The sequence below is a fragment of the Stigmatopora nigra genome, chromosome 20 (assembly GCF_051989575.1).
Source record: "Stigmatopora nigra isolate UIUO_SnigA chromosome 20, RoL_Snig_1.1, whole genome shotgun sequence".
In the NCBI taxonomy this organism is placed as follows: Eukaryota; Metazoa; Chordata; class Actinopteri; order Syngnathiformes; family Syngnathidae; genus Stigmatopora; species Stigmatopora nigra.
Window position 1 is genome coordinate 9,592,334 of NC_135527.1, and position 25,067 is coordinate 9,617,400.

General features: G+C 53.3%; 7 protein-coding genes across 15 annotated transcripts; 4 read left to right on the top strand and 3 right to left on the bottom strand.

Annotated features, from left to right (window-relative positions):
- Positions 1 to 398: 398 nt before the first annotated feature.
- tex261 (testis expressed 261) lies at positions 399 to 2,275 on the top strand. Its single transcript, XM_077742076.1, has 6 exons — positions 399 to 603; positions 987 to 1,066; positions 1,141 to 1,294; positions 1,369 to 1,436; positions 1,496 to 1,598; positions 1,674 to 2,275. Exons 1-6 carry the CDS (start codon positions 534 to 536, stop codon positions 1,787 to 1,789), a joined length of 591 nt encoding a protein of 196 aa, XP_077598202.1. The 5' UTR covers positions 399 to 533; the 3' UTR covers positions 1,790 to 2,275.
- Positions 2,276 to 6,851: 4,576 nt separating this feature from the next.
- f13a1b (coagulation factor XIII, A1 polypeptide b) lies at positions 6,852 to 10,658 on the top strand. Its single transcript, XM_077742052.1, has 15 exons — positions 6,852 to 7,065; positions 7,312 to 7,534; positions 7,697 to 7,885; positions 7,954 to 8,202; positions 8,269 to 8,387; positions 8,461 to 8,568; positions 8,639 to 8,813; positions 8,880 to 9,018; positions 9,112 to 9,215; positions 9,284 to 9,372; positions 9,445 to 9,598; positions 9,663 to 9,938; positions 10,006 to 10,166; positions 10,243 to 10,379; positions 10,461 to 10,658. Exons 2-15 carry the CDS (start codon positions 7,321 to 7,323, stop codon positions 10,600 to 10,602), a joined length of 2,256 nt encoding a protein of 751 aa, XP_077598178.1. The 5' UTR covers positions 6,852 to 7,065; positions 7,312 to 7,320; the 3' UTR covers positions 10,603 to 10,658.
- Positions 10,659 to 10,806: 148 nt separating this feature from the next.
- On the bottom strand, positions 10,807 to 12,394 carry trmt10b (tRNA methyltransferase 10B). 2 transcript variants are annotated; one of them, XM_077742459.1, is made up of 7 exons: positions 12,007 to 12,394; positions 11,842 to 11,944; positions 11,603 to 11,733; positions 11,393 to 11,545; positions 11,251 to 11,329; positions 11,130 to 11,197; positions 10,807 to 11,074 (listed from the first exon to the last, which is right to left on the bottom strand). In XM_077742459.1, the coding sequence occupies exons 1-7, from the start codon at positions 12,148 to 12,150 to the stop codon at positions 10,826 to 10,828; spliced, it is 927 nt and encodes a 308-aa protein (XP_077598585.1). In that variant the 5' UTR covers positions 12,151 to 12,394; the 3' UTR covers positions 10,807 to 10,825. The 2 variants fall into 2 exon arrangements, with proteins under 2 accessions (XP_077598585.1, XP_077598586.1); XM_077742460.1 differs by having other exon boundaries at positions 11,603 to 11,730; positions 12,007 to 12,386.
- An 804-nt stretch (positions 12,395 to 13,198) lies between these two features.
- Positions 13,199 to 18,054, top strand: intu (inturned planar cell polarity protein). 3 transcript variants are annotated; one of them, XM_077742440.1, is made up of 16 exons: positions 13,199 to 13,388; positions 13,827 to 14,145; positions 14,351 to 14,469; positions 14,528 to 14,617; positions 14,702 to 14,779; positions 14,860 to 15,046; positions 15,126 to 15,179; positions 15,248 to 15,310; positions 15,379 to 15,558; positions 15,629 to 15,721; positions 15,791 to 16,042; positions 16,234 to 16,325; positions 16,394 to 16,571; positions 16,643 to 16,773; positions 16,851 to 17,649; positions 17,928 to 18,054. In XM_077742440.1, exons 2-15 carry the CDS (start codon positions 13,927 to 13,929, stop codon positions 16,960 to 16,962), a joined length of 1,848 nt encoding a protein of 615 aa, XP_077598566.1. In that variant the 5' UTR covers positions 13,199 to 13,388; positions 13,827 to 13,926; the 3' UTR covers positions 16,963 to 17,649; positions 17,928 to 18,054. The 3 variants fall into 3 exon arrangements, with proteins under 3 accessions (XP_077598566.1, XP_077598564.1, XP_077598563.1); XM_077742437.1 differs by lacking the exon at positions 13,199 to 13,388 and adding an exon at positions 13,412 to 13,624 and having other exon boundaries at positions 17,928 to 18,051; XM_077742438.1 differs by lacking the exons at positions 13,199 to 13,388; positions 14,702 to 14,779 and adding an exon at positions 13,411 to 13,624.
- On the bottom strand, positions 17,055 to 18,800 carry ino80b (INO80 complex subunit B). Its single transcript, XM_077742457.1, has 5 exons — positions 18,500 to 18,800; positions 18,175 to 18,355; positions 17,960 to 18,102; positions 17,694 to 17,860; positions 17,055 to 17,626 (listed from the first exon to the last, which is right to left on the bottom strand). Exons 1-5 carry the CDS (start codon positions 18,537 to 18,539, stop codon positions 17,162 to 17,164), a joined length of 996 nt encoding a protein of 331 aa, XP_077598583.1. The 5' UTR covers positions 18,540 to 18,800; the 3' UTR covers positions 17,055 to 17,161.
- On the top strand, positions 18,199 to 24,036 carry aadat (aminoadipate aminotransferase). 6 transcript variants are annotated; one of them, XM_077742455.1, is made up of 20 exons: positions 18,199 to 18,361; positions 19,115 to 19,201; positions 19,585 to 19,753; positions 19,844 to 19,976; positions 20,036 to 20,110; positions 20,177 to 20,371; positions 20,491 to 20,639; positions 20,707 to 20,803; positions 20,893 to 20,954; positions 21,023 to 21,087; positions 21,161 to 21,267; positions 21,343 to 21,444; positions 21,513 to 21,788; positions 21,870 to 22,151; positions 22,240 to 22,415; positions 22,481 to 22,646; positions 22,701 to 22,920; positions 22,999 to 23,241; positions 23,362 to 23,787; positions 23,919 to 24,036. In XM_077742455.1, the coding sequence occupies exons 2-13, from the start codon at positions 19,135 to 19,137 to the stop codon at positions 21,552 to 21,554; spliced, it is 1,263 nt and encodes a 420-aa protein (XP_077598581.1). In that variant the 5' UTR covers positions 18,199 to 18,361; positions 19,115 to 19,134; the 3' UTR covers positions 21,555 to 21,788; positions 21,870 to 22,151; positions 22,240 to 22,415; positions 22,481 to 22,646; positions 22,701 to 22,920; positions 22,999 to 23,241; positions 23,362 to 23,787; positions 23,919 to 24,036. The 6 variants fall into 6 exon arrangements, with proteins under 6 accessions (XP_077598581.1, XP_077598582.1, XP_077598576.1 ...); XM_077742456.1 differs by lacking the exon at positions 18,199 to 18,361 and adding an exon at positions 18,814 to 18,995; XM_077742450.1 differs by lacking the exon at positions 18,199 to 18,361 and having other exon boundaries at positions 19,006 to 19,201; positions 21,870 to 21,932; positions 22,036 to 22,151.
- htra3b (HtrA serine peptidase 3b) lies at positions 21,957 to 25,021 on the bottom strand. Its single transcript, XM_077742442.1, has 10 exons — positions 24,425 to 25,021; positions 23,662 to 23,782; positions 23,460 to 23,592; positions 23,306 to 23,395; positions 23,025 to 23,219; positions 22,918 to 22,950; positions 22,635 to 22,852; positions 22,466 to 22,564; positions 22,200 to 22,374; positions 21,957 to 22,106 (listed from the first exon to the last, which is right to left on the bottom strand). Exons 1-9 carry the CDS (start codon positions 24,825 to 24,827, stop codon positions 22,206 to 22,208), a joined length of 1,461 nt encoding a protein of 486 aa, XP_077598568.1. The 5' UTR covers positions 24,828 to 25,021; the 3' UTR covers positions 21,957 to 22,106; positions 22,200 to 22,205.
- Between the last annotated feature and the right edge of the window lie 46 nt (positions 25,022 to 25,067).

The window sequence follows — 25,067 nt, forward strand, 5'->3', positions numbered from 1 at the left end:
GATATATAAATAAATGGATATAAAGACATGCATTCTATTTTCTAACGTTTATTTAATATTTCATTTGATTTGAAATATTTATTTGATTTCCAAAGAATATCCAATATGATCAGGCCCAGTTCTATTGTGCAAAAGATTGCAAATCAATTTGAATGGTTGCATATAATATACATGGATCTCTTTTCTTTTTATTCGTGTTAATTTCCAAAATCATTTACAATGACGTGCAATGAAAATGGCATACATTCAAGTTGTCCAGTGTATGAAACGTCATGATATTGACTGATTTGAAAAGGAATTGTCGGCCGTCTCCAAGCGTCAAGCTTCTCTCCTGGGCTTGTCCCCCACCGCCAGGCGGCGGTCGAGGCAAAGAAAAGAGCAGGCGGGCCCTCCTCCGAGGTTCTCCTCTACTTGCTCCCCGTAGACAACCTTTGACCGGAACTGCGGTGCATGTTAGCGTTGCTAACATAGCAGCTAACCAGCCGTTCCTTTCCATTTTCCTGCTTTATGTGTTTATTTTTCCCCTGACAGAGATGTGGTTTATAAATTTGTTGAGCTGGCTGTCGCTGTTAATCCAGGTGTCCTTCGTCACTCTTGCCATAGGTACGTTCCACGTCACGTCCTCCGTATTTTGATAAACCATTGCTAATGCTAGCTCATTTGCAGTCGGCTCCCCATTACTTAATGCAACGTAGCACTTCGGGGTTAAAAGAGGGCTTGTTTTTGTTGTTGTGGAGCTGCTTTGAAACATGAACCACCCTAAGAGTGGCGAAAGAACTCGATAAGAGTCGAAAATGCTCATTTTGTACTATGGGGAGCTTTTTTACATTCTTCGTGTGGGAATGGAATGACCAGCTGCTATCAATCGCTGTTTGCTTCGTCGGGATATGTGGAAGAAGCCATTTTGGGGCCTGCTATTTTTGTCAAGCGTCCATTTTGAACACACTGTATCATAACCAATGACATTTGCCTTTCTATCATTGCAGCTGCCGGCCTGTACTACTTGGCAGAACTCATAGAAGAGTACACGGTAGCCACTAGCCGGATCATCAAATACATGATCCTGGTAAGCTGGCGACGGACGGAAAGACCCGCTCGAACGCACGCCAACGCCCGCTTTTTCTGTCCCCCCGCCCGCAGTTCTCGACGGGCGTGCTGGCGGGTTTGTACGTCATCGAGGGCTTCCCGGCGTTGATGGTGGCGGTGGGACTCTTCAGCAACCTGGTTTACTTTGGCCTGCTACGCACGTTCCCGTACATCCTCCTGAGCTCGCCCAACTTCATCCTCTCGTGCGGTGGGTTACCCGCCGGGCCGCCTTTCCACGGGCCGTCGCTCTCCTAAAGCGCCGCCGTGTGCTCTGCCTTGCAGTGTTAGTGGTGGTCAACCACTACATGGCCTTCCAGTTCTTTGCAAAAGAGTATTATTCCTTCTCCGAGGTAACTTCCGCCTTTCCGACGGGGTGGCCGACCGGAGCTAAAGATTTGTGTTCTTTCAGGTGCTGGCTTATTTCACCATCTGCCTCTGGGTCATTCCTTTCGCCTTTTTCGTGTCGCTGTCGGCGGGCGAAAACGTACTTCCCTCCACTGTGCAGCAAGGCGGTGAGTTGTTGACCCCCGTTCAGATTTGCTCCTTGCTTCTGTGTCCTGAAACTTTTTTTTTCTCCCTCCACCCAGATGATGTGGTGTCTAATTACTTCACCAAGGGCAAGAGAGGGAAACGCTCTGGGATCCTCTTGGTCTTCTCCTTCCTCAAAGAGGCGGTGCTGCCCAGCCGGCAGAAAATGTACTGATGGACTGGACTCAATGGGGTCAGGTGGGCAGGTCAAGAGAAGGGACCCCCTGGCGGGCCAGCCGAAGATGTCAGCGGATTCTCCCGTCATCCCGTTAGTCTTAGAAAGCATGTTTTTGAAACTGGCACGGCGCTGTCCGGCCCCATCCTCCTGGCCGCCGTCGCCTGCCCGCTTCAGGCGTGCGGTGGCGGTTACGCTTAGGTGAACTGGCGGACCATGCGCTTTTGCTTCGGATGCTTAAGAAGGAGGAGGGGGGGGACACGCGCACGCACGCCACGCAGCAGCCAAGGAGATGCCACCTGGTCATCACATGTACCGGACTTTTATGGATCGGCACCTTTTTCTACCTTTGTTTTGATCCCGAAGATGTCGACCAGACGCTTTTGTAAGAGAAACTACTCTGTTGCTACACTCAGTTCTTGTACAAGGGGGCACACTTTGGTGTGGTGGCAAGCAGTTGGAGTAAAATACATTCTTGACGATGGACTTGACTTTCTTTCTATGTCCTTAATTGTGGTGCATACCTGTCAACTGGTACGTTCTCGCCGTAATTGGTACAACTGAAAGCCCATTTTTATATTGGTACGCTGTACACATGAAAATGGTACGCTAAACGGTGATTTTGAGAAAAAAAAATAAATTAAGGCACTTTCTAGCCATTTTTCACCATCCGCCATTGTTTCTTCCCGGAAACGCATGTCTGCCAAGTGATATATGTACCGGCGCCTCTGATTGGCTAAAAAAAAAAGATCATGATAAACATTTCGTTTTGTAACACTTTCACCATGTGATTTCCGTTTCCTGTTCCCTTGTTTATGTTTACTTTCATTTTTTACAAAAAAGTAAAGTGGTAAGATTTTCCATGTATTTATACATATATGTAAGGGCGAAAACAAAATTTGGTAAGATCACAAATGGTTCGAGGTTGACAGGTATGGTGGTGGGAGGCAAAATGATACAGCTCCTACTGGATAAACAAAAAAACTTGGGTTTTAGAAATGTTTTTAAATGCCGTTTATTTTATATTATTGTAAATAAGTAAGTATTACTGCGAACAATAAAAGTCGAGGCCACATAAGACCTGTCTCCAGTCACAAGATGTGCATTTGGGATGATTTTGTGACTTGGCTGCTCCCTGCTGGTGAGATTTGGAATGTCTTTAGCCTGGGCTAAGTCAATGATCTCCATAGATGACCGAGCTAATATGATTCTATCTTTTTCTAAGCAACCTTGGCTGGAAAGCCATGCCCTCGGGGCGGCCCCTGGACTGGATTGGTGTTCTCCAAGTTCGCCCGTTCCCTCTCGCCACCTCCCTCGGTAACGCCATCCGGGCCTTGGCCCAGCCGCGCCTCGGAGGAGAGCGCGGTTGAGGTGTCGAGCTGGCCGTGAAGTCTGAACGAGTTGTTTGGAGCGTGGGGGGGAATTGCACGCCGTAGCCCAAGGGCAGTGACGCACTTTAGGGCGACCTTTGTATGACCTCGGCGTTTGCCGTTGTCAAGCGATTAGCTACGGTCCATGGCCAAGATGACGCCCTTTTGATGTTGTCACTGGCGCTGGATGGTGGCTGGCCTCGGCTTTATAACACCAATGCAAGGTTTGGAAACACCCCTTCCCGAATTGTAATTTAGGCGGGGGGAGTGGTCGGGCCCGCCATGGTACCTCAGCGCATGGCATGGAATGGCTTCTCCGCCACGGCGGTGACGGAGCTATTTCTGTTCATGTTAATTTGCTCGATGTTGGGCGAGCGGTTCACGGCTCGGTCAGCCCTCTCTGATACCACGCTGCCGCTCGTGTCAGTAAAGGTTCTCCCGTCACATCGCATTTAGGTCGAGATGCCGCTGAACTGTGAATGCACCGCGCGCGGGGACCCGCACGCCCGCCCACTCGCTCGCTAGCTAGCTCGCTTGTTTGCCTGGCAGTCCTTCCATTTCGCAAGGAATCTCATTTCTGGCCCAAATCGTTGTCCGTATTCTGCCCAAGCCGTTCCACGAAGACGAGCACGCTGTCGGTCTCCGTGGAGATCTGGGCCCTCCCTTTCTGCCTCCTAACAAACCAGCGAGTGGCTCATCGCGCATTCGTAGAAGAGCCGTCGGTCAAACAAAATCAACCATCGAGTATTCACTCGATGCCATTTGTGAGACCATCTCTGGGGTTTGTGCACGCTTGTCGCTATAAAAAGAGGAGATGCTATTCCGGGCATTTGAAATTAATGGGACATCCACACTTGCCCGTTAGGCGTGGGGCGCCCAAGTTGGATATTTGGAGTAGCAAGCCTGGGTTAGCGCCATTGGAAATTGGCTCTTTGAGCCACGTATCGATACACATCGCCGTACAGTTTCCGGCCCTCCCGCGGTCGCCATGACAACGGGGACAGATGAACCCTTGACCCCCGCCCCGCCGGTAACAGATCCAGATTAGCGAGTGTCGTGCGTCTACGCTAACTCGGAGCGGCACGCCATATGGCCGCGCCTGCATTTTTATGACGTGCGGCTCACGGAGGCCGCGCGTGGCGACGTGGAGAGCCGTCGTCGCCCAGGGGTCGCGGCCCCCGACTTTACGGAGCGGGCCGATCGAATGGCGACGGGCCCGAGCCTTTTCGCCCACGCCGACTCCTCGGCGACCCGCGGGGGCATGTGTCACCATTCACCACCAGCTGGTCGGCGCAGACGCTCATGGCACGGCCCGACCCCCAGCTGAACTCCGCCCCCTCCCACCCGCCGAGAGACCGAGACCCGGTTGCGCCACCGTCAGGTCGTCGGCGGCGCTTTCCAGTTAAAGTGGATGAGAGCTGGCGGTGCTGTTTTATTGATGTCGCCATGTTGTTCTGGTTGTACCCGCGGACGGCTCCTTGAATAAGTAACATCTCTAGATGTGTCTTTATCATTTATTTGGCAGCAAAGTAAGAGATCAAAAGGGGCCCACCCACTAGGAAACCATCTCGGTTGATGTTTTTGTTCAATTTGAGGACCCCGGACGGCGAGCCCACCCGCTTTCAACTCATGGCTTTTCTAGTGGGAGATTTGGCAACAAAAAAAAAACCCAAATGCCGAGAAGAATGATGTCAAGTGGCCTTCATTTTTATTTCATGACTAGCACGAGCATCCCGTCAACCAATGGGCCGAGTCCTGGCCGGACGCTCCGCCAATGAGGCGACGGTGGCACTGGGAGGGGGCGGCCAGGGGAAGTCTCATTAGCTAGATTCCAGGACCTGGCTCGGGCCCACGGACCCACTCGAGCGCAAAGGATGACGTCCGGAGGGGGATTCGTCATCCGAGGCGGCGAGTCATCGCTGGAGTTTGCCCGCCTTTTCAGGAACCGTCGAGGTACCCAGGCTGCCCCTGCGCTGCCAAACTCTGGCCTGCCTGACGTGTCATTAGAGGAGTACGTTCCAGAATGGCCACGTTTTTCAAAGACTGGCACGAACGAGCACCGCTAACGGCGTCGAATGGGTCAAGATGGGCCTGGCCGTGATTGCCATTCGGTCCCGCTGCCCTGATTGTCTCTCATTTGCAACCTTTTAAGGTTGGCTGAGAGGTTTTTATGATGAAACGTGGGCTGCGCATACAGCAAACATACACAGGCACTCACACTCACACACACATGCTAATGGTTAGGCTGATTCTATTAAGGTCTGTGGGGGCTGATTTGAATAATGGTCTATCCAGCCAGGTTGTGTTCTTCCTTCACTTGACCCGGCGACGATGCAAATGGGATGTTGCTTTAAAGCCTCCATTAATATGGAAGTGGCTGCAAGGTTGATTTTTCATTTCCCGATTAGCATTCCGACTCGGGCCTCTATTTTTTTTTCAAATGCGCAATTTAAGTGTTGCTTTGCTGCCGAGAGCCGCCTTTCATTGGGACAAAACCATCACGGAGCCCGTCTCTAAAATGCATGGACTCTTTTATGCCACCGACGGAAATCGGCGTCCAATCGTATGGTGGATGGGTTAGCTTCTTTTCACTGATGAGAGGCTACTCCATTAAAAAAGGAGTTCATTTTGGAGCGAGCAAGCCATCCTTGTTTTTTTTCCAAAAGCGCTTTCCATCTGAAGGGAGTGGCGCTATTTGTGCTATTTGTGCTATTTGTGCTATTTGTGCTATTTGTGCTATTTGTGCTATTTGTCTGCCCGACTGTCGATAAATCATAAAAGAGACCCTCCAATCACGATAAACGCCGGCTGATTCCACGTCGCTTGTTGTGGAAATACATGGATTTCTTTTCTTTTTCCTTTTTTTTCTTTTTTTTCTCTTCCCCTCCCTTTGGTGAACATCCCGTCCGGCACATTTGAAGGAGGCGGCGTGCCAATTGCGTCGCATTGAAAAGCGTGTTTGCAGCACTCCCTAATTATCTCCGGGATGATTGCACACAAGCCATTTGGAATTTTGCATGGGCCCACTCTGCTGTCAAAACGGGCCTTTGGAGCAAGACGTCCAGCTCTTATCCACACTCGTAATTTACTTGTCAGAGCACTGGGGCCGCTCTCGGGGGTGGACGAGGACCCCCGCGGTGGTAATTGCGAGATGCTTTGGGCTTTAGGTGTGTGTTTTGGGCAACGTGTGTGCATCTTTACTCCCCTCACAACATTCTACAAACAAACAAAACGAAAAAAACCAATTCGCTACCATCATCTTCTACCGAGTCGTGTTACAATGCTGCCCTCCTGTGGACACAAGAGGAACTACTTCCATTGCCTCATTCATTCGCCTAAAAAGCGTTTCTTTCTGCTTGTCTGTTTCGGGGCTACGTGTCCTCTCGGGCGTCAAGAAATAGAAGCGTGTTTTGTGTATTTTTCATTTTAGCCCGAACCCCACCATGTTTCAGGTTCACCAACTGCCAAACAGTCGTCTCTGTGGTCGACATTTTGGTCCAACAGAATGGGCCTGGCCTCAACAGCACACTCCACATGAAGTCTGGTGGAGATTAGTAACTGCGGGAAACGGGTGACTGGTCTCTCCTGGCAACCGGAGACACGCCCGTGTCCAGACCTCAGATTCCACATGTCCTTGTCACGTCCCACCCTTCTGTGGGGTCCGGCCCACTGTCTCACACACACACACACACCCATGAAGAGCGAGGCTATTTAAACACGGCCTGCGTGAGCGGGCGGGACAAAGCCTTCCGTCTTTCACCAAGGTGCGTCCGCACTCGGAGACCCATTTTAAGGCCGGTCTTGGCATCCCCTGGCATCTCCCAGGTCTAGGCGTGGTCTCGCTTCCATCCGTCCTGGAGCCCAAACTTTGGATCTTGACATTGTCCCGGTAATTCCTGATTTGGGGTAAGTCTACTCTGAAAGACTTTACTTGACTGACTCCCAGAATTCATTGGGGTTTGTTGGACGCGAGGTTGTTATTCAGAGAGGATAATTGCCAGCATGTGTGTGGCCTCAACCAATGCCAAGCGTTGACGCTATTAACGAATGACAGACGGACGGGCCAGACAAGGCCAAAGAAAATGGTTTGGAAAAATCCCCTGACCTCAACCCCATTTTGAATCTGTATAACTGCCGTCACCTCTCTTGCAGTCCTCCGACATGTCCGCTCAGGCCGCGGTCACCGAGATGTCCGCCCAAGCCGTGGTCGCCGAACCCTCGGCGGGCCCCCCGACTCCCGCCGGCCCGCCCCCCAAGGTGAGCAGCCGCGGGCGGGCCGCCGCCCCGGCCGCCAATTCCAACTGGGACGAATCGGACATCCCCGAGTTTGAGCTTTTCGGCGCGCTTGGCCCGAGGGGACTTCCGCCATTGACTGGTGAGGCTTCTTATCTCGTGGCAAACACGCTCGCGCGGCTGACAAGATGAGTGACGGGCAAACCGGAGTTCCGGCAAGCTGTCACATTGATTGACAGCCCTTATTTTGGGAGTTCCTACTCCGGAAAGTTTCTCCCGATCTGACCGTGCCTTGCGTCTGCAGAGTTCCTGGATATCTGGGGCGTGGACATGATGAAGAAACGTGACGGGGACAATAAGATTCACCACCGCACGGCGCCATTCAGCTCCGACGACCTGATTGTGCGTCGAGGTCAAGAGTTCCAAGTCAACATCACCTTCAACCGCCCGTACGATCCCGCCCGGGACAAGATTGCCGTGGAGTTTGTCATCGGTGAGTGGGCGAGGGCGGCGTGGAGTTGCCCCCCCGGGCGATTCATCTCAAACCCCCCCCAAAACCAGGTTCCAGTCCCCAGTACAGCGAGAACACCTACATCCCGGTCTTCCCCGACGGGGACCAGCAGAGCCCCTGGCCGGGGCGGGTGGTCCTCAGCGACGACAACGCGCTGACGGTGGGCGTGACGCCGGCCGCCAACTGCATCGTGGGCAAGTACCAGCTGTACGTGGCCGTGGCCACCCCGTACGGCATCCGCAGGACCAGGAGGGATGGCAGCCGCTACCTCTACGTTCTGTTCAACCCGTGGGCGGCGGGTGAGTTTTGGTGGCTTTTGGGCCTTTTTTTTCCCGTCTGGGGCTTTTCCAAAGCGTTTCCCTCAGACGACGCCGTGTTCCTGAACGACCACGCCGAGAGGGAGGAGTGCGTGATGGCCGAGACGGGAATCGTCTACCACGGTTCCCACGACGACGTCGCCGAGAGACGCTGGAACTACGGCCAGGTGCTCCGCCGGGGCTTTTCCGGGTCGACCCGCTTCTTTGCCATTTCAACCGCGCCTTTTCCGGTAACCCTAGTTCAACCACGGGGTTCTGGACGCCTGCCTGTACATCTTGGACAGATCGCAGATGCCCCTGGTCAATCGAGGGGATCCCGTCAAGGTGGCCAGAAAGGCTTCGGCCATGGTGAGTGGTCGTGGAGGGCAGGGCGAGATCGTTTGGGGGTTACCTTTTTGAAAGACGGGAACCGGCACAGCTGGACTCTCGCGACGACGACGGCGTGTTGGTGGGCAACTGGAGCGGCGACTACACTTACGGGGTGGCGCCCACCGCCTGGACCGGCAGCACGGAAATCCTCCTGACCTACGCTAGTAGCAAGATGCCCGTGTGCTACGCTCAGTGCTGGGTCTACGCCGCCGTCTTCAACACCTGTGAGTGGGATGGCGGAAGGGGCGGGTCCTCCCACCTCTTAACCAACCTCCTGTGCTTTGGGCCAGTCCTGCGCTGCCTGGGCCTCCCGTCGCGAGTGGTCACCAACTACTACTCTGCCCACGACAACGACGGAAACCTGAAGTCTGACATCATCCTGGACGAAAACGGCCGAGTGGATCGTAGCCGTACCCGGGACTCCATCTGGTTGGTCCCCTAGCCGTTGGTCCTCCGGGGAAGGTCCACGGACCTGGGTAAATATCTCCAACCCTATTCGAGCCTGCCTGCCCGCCTCGCCAGGAACTATCACTGCTGGAACGAGTGCTACATGTCCAGACCGGACCTGCCGGCCGGCTTCGGAGGTTGGCAAGTGGTGGACGCCACGCCGCAGGAGACCAGCGACGGTAAGCTCGGATCCAGAGCGCCGGACTCACGAGACCGCCTGGCGCAAACGCAGCCGCTGGCCTTTCAGGCCTGTACAGGTGCGGCCCGGCGTCCGTCCGGGCCATCAAACTGGGCGAAATCTGCTTCCCCTTCGACGCACCCTTCGTGTTTGCCGAGGTGGGTTGCCTGGTTGCGTTGGCCTGGTTTTGCGTCCTCCACGGGGGTCCACCTCATTCCGGGCGCCCGCAGGTGAACAGCGACATGGTGTTTTATTCCCGACGCAAAGACGGCACCTTGGAGCCGGTCAAGGTGAATCGCAGCCACGTGGGCCGGAAGGTTTTGACCAAAGCTGCCGGCGCGCAGACTTCCCGCGACATCACGGATCAGTACAAGTTCTCCGAAGGTGGGCCCGACGCCGCCGCTTCTCCGTCCGGGTGACGTAACGCGGACTCCTAAACGTGGCGAAGGCAGCGGCGAGGAGCGCACGGTCCTGGAGAAAGCCGAGACCTACAACTGCCAAAGGGAAAAGTCCCGGCTCCCCCCGGCCGACGTGGACCTGATTCTGTCCAACGTGGAAGTGGACCTCGGGGACGACTTTGAACTCAAGCTGAGATTGGTCAATCGCAGCGACCAGCGGCGTACGGTGGAAGCCTTCGTCAGCGGCAGCGTGATCTACTACACGGGGGTGGTCAGCTCCGAGTTCCTGTTCACCACCCCCAGCGTCAAAATCGGACCGTCCGCCAGTAAGCACGCGGGACCGTTACGATAACCGGGGAAAAAAGCTCAGTGCCATGTGGTTGCGCTCCGCAGGCGCCAAGGAGTCCGTGACGGTGGAGGCCAGGCGGTACATGCGGTCCCTGGTGGAGCAGTCCAACCTACATTTCATGGTGACGGGCAAAGTGACCGAAACGGGACAGATCGTCAGCGCCATGAAAATCATCCGCCTGCGCAGTCCCAAAATCAGCGTCAAGGTGACCGGCGTGCGCCCGTGGCCTTTTTCCGTGGCCGGCTCGGCGCGCTCACCCGCTACGGCCAATCCTCACCCAGGTGACGGGCAACGCCAAGGTCAACGAGGAAATGATCGCCACGGTGGAGTTCACGAACCCGTTGGCCGATAACTTGGAGGATGTCTACCTTCGCGTGGAAGGGGCGGGGCTCATGCTTCCCAAGTTCAAATACTACCGGTGAGCCTTCTGGCCGTTTTCCTTCCACGCCTTGTTTATTTTGGCCGCCCTAAATGCCTTCCGGTTGTCTTCTGCCCGCAGGCTCATCTCGGCGGGCGCGTCCCTCACCTGGAGCCAGTCGTTTACCCCGCAGAGGCCGGGCACCACCAGCCTGATCGCCACGCTGGACTGTCCCGCCCTCAGGCAGGTGCAAGGCGAGTTCACGTTCACCGTGGAGCCCTGAGGTCTGGCTCCTCGTGCTCTCCTTATGGTCCAACCAAATAAAGGGCTGGCAGATACTCGTGTCAAGTGTTTTTATTTGAATTTTTTTTTGCTGTGACTCTCTGTGAGTAAGCTAGCCCTAGCCTAGCTTCTCAAGGCTTCCGATGATAAAGGTCCTTCATTGAGCAACACTGATCAGAAAGCAAATCATTACAGACGCATAAGCCACTTTAAGAAAATGTTTATTAGCGTAACGCATCGCCGTGACCGTCACTTTGCGGGACCACGTAACCCTTGGCCCGGGGGAAGCACTGGCCCAGAGCTTGTGTCCAGCTGCCGGTCTGGAACACGATGAGGAGGATGTCAAAGACTTGATTGACCGCCAGGATCTTGGAGTGGAAGCTCTTGTCGTTTGGGGTCTTCTGCATGTGTTCGTCAACCGGTAGCCTCAACGCGCGGACCCCCAGCTCTTGGGCTCTTTGCAGGCTCAGCGCCTGCGGGCCAGTGCGTCATGGTCCATCCGACATTTCCGGATCGACTTCAGAGTACCTTTTGCACGCTTTCGTCCACCAGCCCGCCGACGACGTAGACCTTGTCATGCTCCACTCGCTCCAAAGCTGCAAGGACACCAATGAGCACGCAGGTATGGGTCACCGTAGCACAAACCCACCTTCTTCTGCGTCGGGGGACAGGTAGACCACGCTCTGTGGGGGGAATAGGTCCAGGCAGTTCTGCTCCGTTCTTTCCATCTGCGAGAAGCGCGCCGGTCAGAATGGCCAGCGAGTCCGCGGCCGGACTCGGCCCAGACTCGCCTGGTAGTTCAGGAATCCGTCGTTCATGCGGACGCATTCTGCCAGGAGACGACTGTCCTCCCGGAGGCCGGTCAGGAACACGTGGAAGGGTCTGCTCGCCCGTTTGTTGGCGCCGTAAAGCCGCCGCAACTGTGCCGCCAGACGGCTGGTCTCCTGTAGGAGTTGGCCTTTTGAAAAATGGAAAGCATTGGAGGAGAGGACTCGGCGTACCTTGTCGGACATGCAATGGCTCATGCCCAGGTCCACGCACACTTTGACGCCGTTGGAGCGAGCCTCGGCCAGGCGCTCTTTGGCGAGGGCTTTTGACACACGCTTCGAGATTTCAGAGTGCTCGGCATCTACTTTTGACACAATGACGGCATTAGACGTCCGAGCCATGCGAAGTGGAAGTCTACTCATTGAAAGACTATTGGACGTTTATATTGGTCATTGGAACCGAAACGTTTTACCTGAGCGACTCTTAAGCTTTCTTCTCAGTTTTTCCTCTTTTCTTCTCGTTTTATTGGCAGCCAGCTTTCTCTCCCAGTGTCGCTGCTTTCTCAACACGTTCTTCTGATAATACAAAGCAAACTATTTGTTGACTCTGGTTTGATGACCAGTGGAATAATACGTACTGAAAAGTGCGGGTTCTTTGTCATAACTGCGTCCTGCAAAACTTTGTCATCTTCTTTCTCCAGCACGTCGATATAAAACAGTTCCATCATCTCCGTAACTCCATTTGTCCGCTCTTCACTCGAATCAGATGCGATTTGCGTCATGTTGGAGTAATAACAGATACATTTACAACACTAGCATAAATGCTAGTACTTTAACGCGCTCGACGCTCAGCAAAAATTAAACAAAAAAAGGTAAACGAAATCAAAAAGCGACACGCGTGTTTGTCGCGAGTATGTGATGTCAGTTCCGCCGGCACTTCAAGCGCAGCTGGCGGCACTTTTCTCCTGAAGCGGCACATCACAAGTCTCTTTACAAAATAGCAAATTTAGAAGTATACAATGAAATTTACGGTCTAATAGCAACAACACTAGCGTAAATGCTAGTACTTTAACCCGCTCGACGCTCTGCAAAAATGAATCCAAAAAAGGTAAACAAAATCAAAAAGCGACACGCGTGTTTGTCGCGTGTATGTGATGTCAGTTCCGCCGGCACTTCAAGCGCAGCTGGCGGCACTTTTCTCCTGAAGCGGCACATCACAAGTCTCTTTACAAAATAGCAAATTTAGAAGTATACAATGAAATTTACGGTCTAATAGCAACAACACTAGCGTAAATGCTAGTACTTTAACGCGCTCGACGCTCTGCAAAAATGAATCCAAAAAAGGTAAACGAAATCAAAAAGCGACACGCGTGTTTGTCGCGTGTATGTGATGTCAGTTCCGCCGGCACTTCAAGCGCAGCTGGCGGCACTTTTCTCCTGAAGCGGCACATCACAAGTCTCTTTACAAAATAGCTAATTTAGAAGTATAGAATGAAATTTACGGTGTAATAGCAACAACACTAGCGTAAATGCTAGTACTTTAACGCGACTAGTACTTTCAAAAAGCGACACGCGTGTTTGTCGCGTGTATGTGATGTCAGTTCCGCCGGCACTTCAAGCGCAGCTGGCGGCACTTTTCTCCTGAAGCGGCACATCACAAGTCTCTTTACAAAATAGCAAATTTAGAAGTATACAATGACATTTACGGTCTAATAGCAACAACACTAGCATAAATGCTAGTACTTTAACACGCTCGACGCTCTGCAAAAATGAAACCAAAAAAGGTAAACGAAATCAAATAGCGACACGCGTGTTTGTCGCGTGTATGTGATGTCAGTTCCGCCGGCACTTCAAGCGCAGCTGGGGGCACTTTTCTCCTGAAGCGGCACATCACAAGTCTCTTTACAAAATAGCAAATTTAGAAGTATACAATGAAATTTACGGTCTAATAGGAACAACACTAGCATAAATGCTAGTACTTTAACGCGCTCGATGCTCTCCAAAAATGAAACCAAAAAAGGTAAACAAAATCAAATAGCGACACGCGTGTTTGTCGCGTGTATGTGATGTCAGTTCCGCCGGCACTTCAAGCGCAGCTGGCGGCACTTTTCTCCTGAAGCGGCACATCACAAGTCTCTTTACAAAATTGCAAATTTAGAAGTATACAATGAAATTTACGGTCTAAATATGTGAAGAGTTGGTTTGAAGAGTCTCCGGGCATCGTGCGGACAATATGGCTACGTCGACGTCAAATGAGTAAGTAAGAAAGTATCGAAAAACATGAAAAATTGTCCGGCGGCTCATTAGCTTGAACAAACAAACACGTGTAATTAGCCGTGATAGCGTTGCTTGAAATGGCCGTTTTATACATATATTCGCTGTATATTCGCTTACTGTGTGTCATGTCAAAAAATGCCGCCGCAATTATGTATCGTTTTGTGAAAACTATTGTTCCCAGTCACCCCGAATGGCTGGACGACGTCGAGAAAAAGCTCATTTATGTGGAGGAGAACTGGCTAGCGGCACGGGATCAAAGAGACGCGAGAAAAGTCTCCAAAATGTCCACACCGCCGCTCGAATTGCCCACACCGCAGCTTGAATTGCCTAGTACGAGTCGTCGGGCTAAGGTCTCTGTGCCCGTCATGCCTTTTTCGGGTCTTCTGGACGGGGAAGACGAAGCGGTACTTCAAAGGGCCGTCCTCTGGGTCCCGCATGGACTCATGTACCTGTCGCTTAAAATGGATGCCCCGGAGCAAAAAGAAGACGTCCATTTTGAGGTATGTACAGTTGCGCAATGTTATTATAAAGTTATTATGCCTAGTTACCAGTAGAATAAGACAAGTGAAGATATGGTTGAAATAAATTGAATGTTTTTTTATTGTCACTATACGTATACTATAATTAAAATGAGATTTTAAGCTTTCACCACATAGAACATGCATTTGTTAAAAAAAGCTCTTGGCTCCGTTTTGGCGTGCATAGGAGGAAATCTTGTATCTATACCCGTCGTCGGAGGCGTCCGCTCGGCTCAAGGGCGCCAGAGGGATTTTCTTAACGCTGTGCGACATGTTGGAGAACGTCACGGGAGGTCACATCGTCAGGTACTGCATTTACCCGAGTTTTCACCAGGTTTCAAAACACCAGAAAATTCTCCTGCAGTTCAACGCTGCTGCTGGACGAGCACCTGGTCCACGTGGGCTACTGGAAGGACGGTGACGCCCTCCTGGTTGTCGGGCTTCCCGCTGAGAGGTACACGCAAAGAAAGATAGTGTCCTTTATTTTTTTTGGTACATTTTCCCCCTCAAAATGGTTTGTTGTGAAATATCCTGGCAGCGTACCACTACTGTGCCTGCGGTCGCTGGTCGACGGGGCCGTGCAGACTCTAAAAATCATGTTCGGATCCTTGAGCAAGTGGGTGGCGCGCCAATGGAAACAAGTCATGGTCTGGTCTTTTGTTTCAGCCTTGGGTTTTTGCGGGTGTGTTTCCTCAGGGCTTTCTGCAGTGCAGAAAACAAGCCACAGCTGGACCAGTTCTTCTCCTTGTTCTTCAAGCAGCTCGTCCGACCAGCCGGACCCCCAGAAAGCGCCCCCACGGCTCCGCCCCGCGACGTCTCCGGGAGAGTCTTCTTGGACGGGCTGCCGGCCGTTCTGTGCTTCCCTCTGCCTGCGCAAGTCAAAGTACGGCGATACATTTGTGCCTATGCCGTGGCCATTCAAAGATGGCTGCCGTGCGATCCATATTTTGGTGTCTTCACAGACGGAGCTGGACTCTGTTCTCACTGACTTTGAGGCGTCTGATTTTGGAGAAATGGTGAGCGTCGGCTCGTCGTCCCACGCGGATCTGCCAATTGACAGGATAGGATTTGTCTCCCCCGTCAGTCAGAGTACTTTTTTGGCCTGAGGCGTTTCTACACAATCCTGGGCTCTTGTCTCTTCTACAAGGTGAGTCCGCCATGACGGTTCTTCAGAAGAGTAGCGGGTGGCTCAGCGCCAATGCTTTTCGCCGACAGTCCTACCTGGTCGTCAACCATCTTCCCAAAGACGATATGCTGGACGTCTGTCGGTACGTGCGCGACTACTGCCTCCTGCCCGCCGAGTCCCAGCGGCGGACGGGTCATCTGGTCATCTGGCGGGAGCTTTTTCCCCTGCGGGCCGGTCCAGGTCGCCACTTTCTCCTCGTTGTGGGCCTGGTGAGTGCATGTGGACCGAATGATTCAACATGGCCGTTCTCTGTGGTTCTGACTGTGTTTGTCCCCTCAGAATTTCTGGTTGCAATGTGTTCTGCTGGAAGTTGGAAGCCACCCATCGTCGTCATCTGCGTGTCCAGGACCCGACTGCGTTTATGTAGATCAGGTGCGGCCTTTGCAGAAACTAGGTGGTTTCTACAAGTAACAGAACTATAACTGTGGCTAAAATCCTCAGATAAAGGCCACACTCCAGCGGTTGGAGACCCTGGAGGAGGCCGTGGAGGAACATCTGAGCTCATGCGCCTCTCCTCGCCTGTCGTGCGCCGACTGGTTCCTACAAGACGGCCCGGTTTCCGGCGGCAGCATCTTTAAGGACAAATCCCGAGACCACGGGGGCGAGGCGGCTGGAGACGTTGGACCGGCCTCTCCAGCCAGGATCTCGGGTGGCTTAAGGGACTCGCCTGATTCTAGTGGAGGCATCTTCAAGGTAAGGATAGATGAAGTGTGGCCAAATAAATGTTCCATGAATTCCAGGAAAGCTAAATAAACATCCTTAACACACGATTCCACATGATGGCGCTAGAGCACCAAATAGCTTCAATAAAATTGGATTTCAAAAGCTCAAAACCAAACTGAATCAACAGAAAATAAGGAATAAGCCATTCTTGTCCTCATCAGGTGCCATGGAGAAAGCAGTCCAACAGGTTCCACTTGGGATCGTTGATGAAGACCCTGAGTCGGAAGGACGGAGGCGACATTTCCAACTCCATGTTCGTATAATTTCATCATTTTGTGTTTTTGCACCGTGAGCTCAACTAACCTGTCATGATCCTGTCAGAACGAGCGTCGGGAACACCTTGTTCCACTACGTGCTGGTTGAAAAAGTTCAGGGAATCTTTATCGCACCCCCGCCAACGGAAGAGGCGCAGCTCGGCGGAACCCTTCACCGTTCGCTCATCCGCAACTTTTACCACTGCTGTCTTTCCATCCGGGCAGCGTTCCAAGAAAACCCCCAAGTAAGTGCAGCCGATAGTCAAAATAACTTTACGTCACCCCTATTTGAAGGTGAGCATTTTCCTCTTTTTAGAACGAGCAAGCGGCAAAAATGTGTCAGGGTTTGGGCCCGCTCAGAGAGCACGGAGTTCTGTTCCAGTATAGTCCGGAAAATTGGACAGACCAGAAGAAAGCCCCTCCCACTCTGACATACTGGGTCGTAGGGTAAAACTGCTTCCGACGTGGCTTCTCCATCAGGTCTACAGTGCTAACTTTTGCCTTTTTTCCCCTCCCTCTCACAGCCGATTGTTGCTGGAACCCGTTCCTCAGGAGTTTTTTGTGTGTTTTCACGAGTCCGTACCAGAGATCCCCGTGGAGATGGCCTTCAGACTCTCTTACGGCTTGGTCATTTGACCCAACTCCTTGTTTGGGGAGGCAAAACTAACCCTTTCTTAACATTATCAGTGGCAAAAAGACCAGGATGGACAATAAATGGACACATTAAATGGAGCTGTAAAAAACCACAACAAACAAAGTGTATTTAATTTTCACATTAATTTGACAACACATTGACTCTGGATCTTGCAGCTTTTCAGCGAGCCGTGGCGGCGCTTCAAGCGGCGCCCTGGACCAACTGCATGTTCCTCTTGTAACACTGCAAACTGCACAGGGCGATGCCCGTTTTGGAACAGTTATATTTTTTCAGGTTGAGGCATCCGCTCACTCCGCAGGTCACGACCGACGCCGGCGGAGGGAGTGGCGGCGCGGCCCCGGGTCCGGGGACGCCGGCCGGGAAGGAGATGGTGACGCCCCGGGCCGAGTCGCTGTAGCGCACCATGGGACAGTGACTCAGCTTGGACTTCTTCTCTCGCATGCTCTTGATCTTGGCCTTGCTGGTCTTGGTGAGCCTCTCGATGGTCTGGTTCTTGTTGTCCTCCGCCTTCTTGGCGGCCTGCAGGCGGCGCTTGCGAGCGCGCTCTTCCCGCTTCTGCATCATCTCGGCGGTCATCTCCTTCTCCTTGTAGCCCATGGGCAGCTCCAGGAGAGGCTGGATCTGCTGCTTGTGGAGGAGCGCTTTCTGAAGAGCACGGAGAGCAGCAGGTGAGCAAAAAAAGATGGCCGGCCGTGGGCTTTTTCCGACTTACTTGCCGGGCGGTGAGCAGGGACTCGTCCACCTCCTTCTTGAGCTCGCCGTTGTCGTCCAGCTCGCCCTTCTCCAGAGCGTCCAGCCACCTCTCCTCCTCGTCCACGGGGACTCTGATCATGCAGCCCACGTCGGGCAGGGGCGACGTGGCCATGTTGCTGTCTTCGTCTGACCGACGCACAAATCGTTTGTCCATTGTTGTGATTTTTTATATTTAATTTTTGCTCCAATCTAGGTGCGGCTTACGCGGCGGCGGCCCATACGAACCCAGCCAGGCCCGATACTGCTCCAGAGGCACGGAGGGCTCGTCTTCGTCGTCGTCCTCCTCATCGTCGTCGTCATCGTCGTCCACGATGGTCAGCGGTGAAGGAGGACCGGCCACGCCGGGGTGCACGGTGAAGGTGGGGACGCTGGTGAGTGATAACGACAATTGAGAGCTGGGCTAGGACCCCAGTTTTGCCAGACACTTGGCTTCACCTCACCTCTTTGTCCCCAGGGTCTGTCCTCCCAGCTTGATCTTAAGCCGCAGCTGCGGCGGTGGCGGCGGACGAGGGACGGCGACGGGCTCCGGCGCCTCCGAGAGGACATGGTGCTTCTTCTTGTGCCGCTTGTGCTTTTTATGCTTGTGCTTGTGAACGCCATGCGGCCCCGTGCTGCCTTCGCCTGCAGGTAAGAAAAGTATTTCTTTTAACGATGTATTTTCACAACCGTTTCAAAATCGGATTGTCATACATTAATGTAAGCATCGCCTCTTGTTTTGGTACAATGCTGTCGTTCAAAAAATAACATCAAAACAAATATACTCACTGAGAAATCGGTACGGAATCACGTCTTTCCTTTTACCCATTGAAATTAGTAAGATCTTGCTGGTCTACATGGCAGCAAATTTCTGTCTCAAATCCACAGATTTTGGCGATCTAGAGTGCTATTGCATCAACCACAAAATTGGGGGCTTAGCGGCCACAAGGATCCAACTGATCGGCCGAAAAAACGAGAGCTAGTACGAGAAGGAAAACTTTTAGTCCAAGCTATTGCTAACAACACGGATTTACGTGTGTTGATCCGGGAAAAAAAAACTGCACTTTTCCGTCGCTTGTATGACGTTCACTGTCCCCTGCTGGTAGCGGGGCGTCATTGAAGACCGTGGTTTGGATTAAATTTCGTTGCCGTTGACAGACGGAGTTGTTTTATATGTTTATATTATACTACGTGGTTTGAATTCCTGTTTGTAAATAAAGAGTGTCTAAAAGCTACAAATAGACAACGTAAAGCATTCATTGTTTTGGTCGAGGTAACGCCCAAGGTCAGTGACGTCATACGCACGCGCCTATGTTGACTTTCCGTACCGAGTGTCTGTCTTTAGGATTGCAGTTGGCTTTTACCACGTTTCAAATTTGACTGATTTTGTTATCTTTGTCCTAGAAAGTCTGCCTACACCAAACATGAATTACGCTCGGTTCCTCACGGCTGTGAGTGCGGCAAGAAAGCCGTCGCCAATCAGGATGCTGAGTGAGTGTCCTGTACACGTCACATTTATCCACTTTCTCATTGAAAAGAAAATACACTCAAAACAAACATTTCTAAAAGTGGAATATGTATACACACTGAGATGTCATGAAATAAAAATGGCCATAGAATATGAGTATAGAAGTAGAAAACAAATGAGATGCATCTAACCTAAAATGGACTTTGTCAAACAAATCAAATATTTCCAAGAATGAAAATTCAGAATGGGTTTTCTTCAAACCTTGATATATTTTAAGCCCCCTACAGACCAGACTGAACATTAAGTTCCCACGGGGGTATTTAGAACTTCAGGGTACACTTGTGTAAATACATTCTATATGTGAACTGCATTTAATTTGGGTCTACTCTTCTGTCTGCTTCTCCAGCGGAACTCCAACAGCGCTCGCCCCCATCGCTGATTTCCCTGGCAGGCGGGGCCCCCAACCCCAACACCTTCCCCTTCGAGTCCGCCGTCATCAAGGTCAAGAACGGCCCGGCCATCACCTTCGGCGAAGCCACGATGAAAAGGGCCCTCCAGTACTCCGCCTCCAGCGGGTGAGTCCCACAAATGGAGACTGGAGGGAAATTTTGGGGTGAATGGGATGGCCAAGACGGCACCTCAGAAACATGTCCACCTGGGGGCAGAATCCCCGAGTTGCTGACATGGATGAAGAACCTGCAGAAGGAACTCCACAACCCGCCCACAGCCACCTACGCACCCGACCGGGGACAAATGGACATGTGCGTGACCACCGGGAGCCAGGAGGGACTCTGCAAGGTACGGACTTTCTTCTCACCGACTGCCGCCTTTTCAGCGTCTTTTCTGCATCCCGCCAGGTGTTTGAGATGCTGGTCAACCCCGGAGATGACGTCCTCCTGGACTCGCCCACCTATCCCGGAACCCTGGCGGCGGTAAGACCTTGGCCTTCCATCTCTTGCCAAATGGCTCTTGAGCTCAAGCTTTTCTTTCCAACCCAGCTCCAGCCGTTAGGTTGCAACATTGTCAACGTCCCCAGCGATCAGCACGGCATGATACCGGCGGGCCTCAAGGAGGTCTTGTCCCGGTGGGACCCGTCGGACAGCCGTAGGCCCAAAGTCCTCTACACCATCCCCAACGGGGGGAACCCCACGGGGGCGTCCATGACGGAGCAGAGAAAGAAAGAAGTCTACGAGGTGCTGTTTTTGTCACCCAAATCCTTTTGAATGGTTACTACTCGTGAAATAGCCAATAGCTCATTGAAGCATTTTTAGTCCTGAGACTTACCACTTTGGTGCGGGCTCTGGCTTTCCAGCTCGCCAGAATTTACGACATGCTCATCATCGAAGACGACCCTTACTACTTCCTCCAATTTGACAAACCTTGGGCGCCCACCTTCCTCTCCATGGACGTGGACGGCCGGATCATCAGAACGGACTCCTTCTCCAAGATCCTGTCTTCGGGGTGACTGCCGTTAGAGCTTAGCCCGACTTTTGCTCTCCCGCTGACCGTTTTTTTTCCGCCCTGACAGCTTAAGGATAGGCTTTGTGACGGGGCCCAAGCCGCTGGTGGACCGGGTGGTGCTGCACATTCAAGCCTCCACCATGCACACCAGCACCTTCACGCAGGTGGGCCATCCCAAAAAGGGTGACTGACGCTCGTCGAGGTCGGGCAACGCGTAAAGATGAATCCTCTGCGTTTGAAAAACGTCCCGCAGCTGATGGTGTCGCAGGTGTTGCACGACTGGGGTCAAGAAGGCTTCCTTCAACACATAGACAGGTACGCGGCACCCCTGTTTTTCTGCTTTTCTAGTTGAATTGGTGCAGATTTTATTCCTCTTGCCGTAGAGTGATCGAGTTCTACCGAAAACAGCGGGACGCCATGATTAGCTCGGCTCACAAGTGGCTTACAGGTACGCCATATTTATGGTGGAGCTACCTGGAAGGGGATGATTTAGTCATTTAAATTTTTTGTAACGTCACCAGGTTTGGCTAAGTGGAACGCCCCTTCGGCGGGGATGTTCCTGTGGATGGAGCTGACCGGCGTCCGCGACACGCGGCGGCTCATCGTGGAGAAGGCTTTGGAGAAAGAGGTTTGTTTCCAGGGTCCGAAAGCAGCCTCTCCGTTTGGCGCCAACTGGGCCTGATGTCCCTCGTCTCCCGCAAAGGTGCTGCTGGTTCCGGGAGACGTTTTCTCCATCCACGGCGACCAGCCGTGTGCCTTCGTCAGGGCGGCCTTTTCCTTGGCCTCCCCGGAACAGATGGACGAAGTACGCTCGCGTGTTTGGCGGGTGGCGACGTGCTAAAAAAGTCAACGGCTTCCATTCTCTCCCGACAGGCTTTCCGACGCCTGGCCGACTTGATCAAAGAGGACTCGTGACGCGGACTCACCAGGATCCTATTTTCAAAATGACGTCACTATTCACCAGCAATAAATTAATCCAAAATTCATGCATTTCCCCCTCTTTCCTTTTTTTTTTTTTTTTTTTTTTGTGTATTTTTGATTTACTTTTATTGTAGGCAAGGACTCTGCCGAGATAAAAAAAAAAGGAATGAAATATAAGCTATGGGAGATATTATGGAGCGCAGAAGACAACGACCGCACGGCATCGAGGTACGTATTTTTCTTTAGGAAAAGGAGTGAGCGGTTAGATTTTGCCAGCACCATCCCTTCCATTTTCCGTCACTTTGGCAGACTGCCGGCCGGGTCAATGCGAGTTCACGCCGTCTGGGAGGGAAACGCTTTGTGTATACAAAGGTGCCGAAGAAGGGCAAAATGAGAGACGAGGAGCAATCCGTTTATTTGACGGTGGAGCTCGGTCACGGCCAAGCCAAATGTCTTTTTGACTTCCTTCCCGCAGCTCATCCTGAACTTTTCCTTATGGAAGACGTTCCTTAAATGTCCCCCGAGCTTGTCCCGTCCACCAGGCGCCTGAAAAAGCCAGTCTCTATGTCAAAGAGGCTTAAGACGTTGGCGGTGAGTAACGCTAAAGTAGGTGTCCATGTTCTTTTGTGTGTGGCTCACCCTTGTCTACTGCATTATGACGTCCGGCTCGATGTTGAAGAGCAAGTCGTCGTTGTCCCTCCTGACCTCCAGCAGGAGGGCCGTGTCCTCCTGAAGAGCCCTCTGCAGCTGAGACGTGTTCACCACGGGGCGACCGTTCAGCTTGACGATGATGTCGCCGTCCCTGATGCCGCCCCTGGAGGTGCAAAAAAAAAAAAAAAAGAAAGCAGGTTGAAGGTCATCCCGCTGGCCCGTCTCGCTCGCCGCCGCCATCTTTCCAATCTCACTTCTGCGCCGGGGAGTGAGGAACCACCTCGTGGACGTAGATGCCGCCACCGGGGACGTCGGGAAAGTCGGCCCTCTGCTGTCGCAATTCCTCAACCAGCCTGCGGAGAGAGAGAGCCGCGTCGGAAAGGCCGCGCCTTGTCATCCCCGTTTGCGCCCCATGGAACCCACGCCGGCGTGATGGTGAGCATCCTGATTCCCACGAAACGCTTTTTGACCGGCCTGACGTCCGAAGAGGACGGACGTGGGGACGTGGCGCTGCCCCGTCCGTCCCCTCTGCCGTGCTTGTCCAGAGAGTCGTTGAGAAAGCGAACGATCCTGTCCGAAGGGATGGCGAAGGAAATTCCCGCCGCCACTTTCAAAGTATTGATCCCGATCACCTCTCCGTCCTCGACACAAGACAAGCTCCAGTCGCGAGGCGCCCGGAAGCCGAGAAGCCCGAGGACGGCCTTACCAGGTTGACCAGAGGTCCTCCCGAATTGCCAAACTGCAAAGCAGAAGACACAAATGAAATGGTAGGACTTGTTCTCTTCAGGCGAGGCGACGCCGGCGGAGCCTGACGTTGATGATGGCGTCCGTCTGCACGTAATCCATGTCCGAGTCCCTGAGGCCCAGCTCCTTGCCGTCCCTCTGGGCCGTGCTGACGATACCGGTGGTGACCGTGTTCTGGAGGGCGAAGGGGCTGCCGATGGCCACCACAAACTCTCCGGGCCTCAAGTCGGCGCTGTGACCCAGGAGCAAGACGGACAGCTCTTTCTGGAAGGGGAAAACTTCAAGGGTAACGAACCACCGGGACAACAAGTGCAGACTGCGAAGGCCAACCTGGCCCAATCCCAACCAACCTGAGGGTGAATTTCGATGGTGGCGATGTCCAACTTCTTGTCAATGTCTCTGATAGTGGCTTCGTAGACGTCGCCGTCTCGCATCTGGACCTTGGACGGAAGATAACGGCGTGGACGCTGAAACCCCGCCCGCGGGCGACGGTGGCCTCCTTACCTTCAGGTGCTGCCGAGCCGAGACGGGCGAGTCGCTGGAGACCACGTGAGCGTTGGTCACGATCAGGCCGTGCCGAGACATCACGAAACCCGAACCGCTGGACAGGGGGATGTTGCGACCGAAGAGGGGGTGCCTAGAAGACGACCAAGGCCCTGAAGCCAAGACCGCAGGTGCGGTGGACGGCCGGCCTGGCGTACCGTACCTGAGGAACAGCTCTATGTGGACCACAGCCGGGGCGATCTTCTCCACCACGTCGGCAATGAAGTTGAACTTGAATCGAGGACTGATGGAGGCCTGGCTGGCTCCCAGGGCGCCGAAGCTGGCTGAGGTAAAACACCATGAGTTTGACGCACTGCTAATGCTGTCACCCTCTTTTCCTTAGAAAGCGATGGAAAAAGCTTCCATCGAGTGTGGCCCACACGCCTTCCGTTTCCCTTTAATCACTATCCTTCCTTATAGTTGGGCCGCCGCCACACGCATATGTCCAGGGTGTGGCCGACCAAAAATACAGGAGTCAAACCATCCGTCTCTGTGGTGCGCATTCTCAGAATCAGGAGGCAAGTACTCTCTACAATTGAGTCCTACAGAAATGTAGTTTGGCCGAGCTTCTCGGGCCTCCCTCCCCACGGCCTGACTTTCTTGCCTCTTGTTTTCAGTGAGTCAGGGAGCAGCAGAAGGGCTGCCGTCATTGTGGAATTCACCCAAATAAATGTGCGAGGCAGCTGTTGCGGCGGCCCCCCCTTCAAAAACACAGCCATTCTGGAATGCCCGGTGTCCGAGCCCAAAGGTAAAGGCCAAACCGGCACGCTGCATTTCCCCCAAAACCTATTCCAAGGCCCTCACACGATCAATCTCGGTCCGCCACCCTAGCGCCCAAGTCCTACCTATCTGGCAAAAGTGAAATTGTGGACCCCCGACTCGTCAGTCGTAATGGATCGGACTCAAAGCGCGGACAGTCCACCTACCTGCTCCGTTGTGACAGGCTCCGGTGGAAACCTGGGCCACGTTGTGAAGTCCCTGCAGGCGCGCCGTCCTGCCGGCGGCCCTCAGCCGGCACGCGTTGGCGTAGGTCTTGCCGTCGCTGCCGCAAACCTCCCGAGCCAGCTTGCATCGACAAGAGCCCCTGCCCCCGGGGTCCGGCCCGCGGCACTCCAGACCGTCCCCGCAAGGCGAGTCGTCCCCGCGGCCGCAGGGCTCCCCCTCGCCGGCGGCGCAGACCAGGCAGCAGTTGCAGCGGTCCGGCGCGTAGCCTCCGGGGCAGCCGGGGCTGGGGCAGGCGCTCACGTCGCACCTGGACGGACACTCTGCGCCCCGGGACGCCTTTGGGCAAAGCAGCGGCAAAGCCCACAGCAGCGCCAACGCCCGCATTTTGGCCGGAGAGTCAAAAAGGGTGAGTCGGCGGCGTCCTTGGAGGTGGCGGAGGTGCGCTTCCTGCTGCCAAACGCATCCTCCGGCCTCCACCTCTGGATGTGTTTGACAATCTGCTTTGTCCCGTCTCTCTAGTGAAAAACTTCCATCCCACAATTTGAGAGGAGGAGGAGGAGGAGGAGGAGAAGGAGGAGGAGGAGGCGGCGACTGCCCCAGAGGAGGTACTGTTTTCAATTCTCC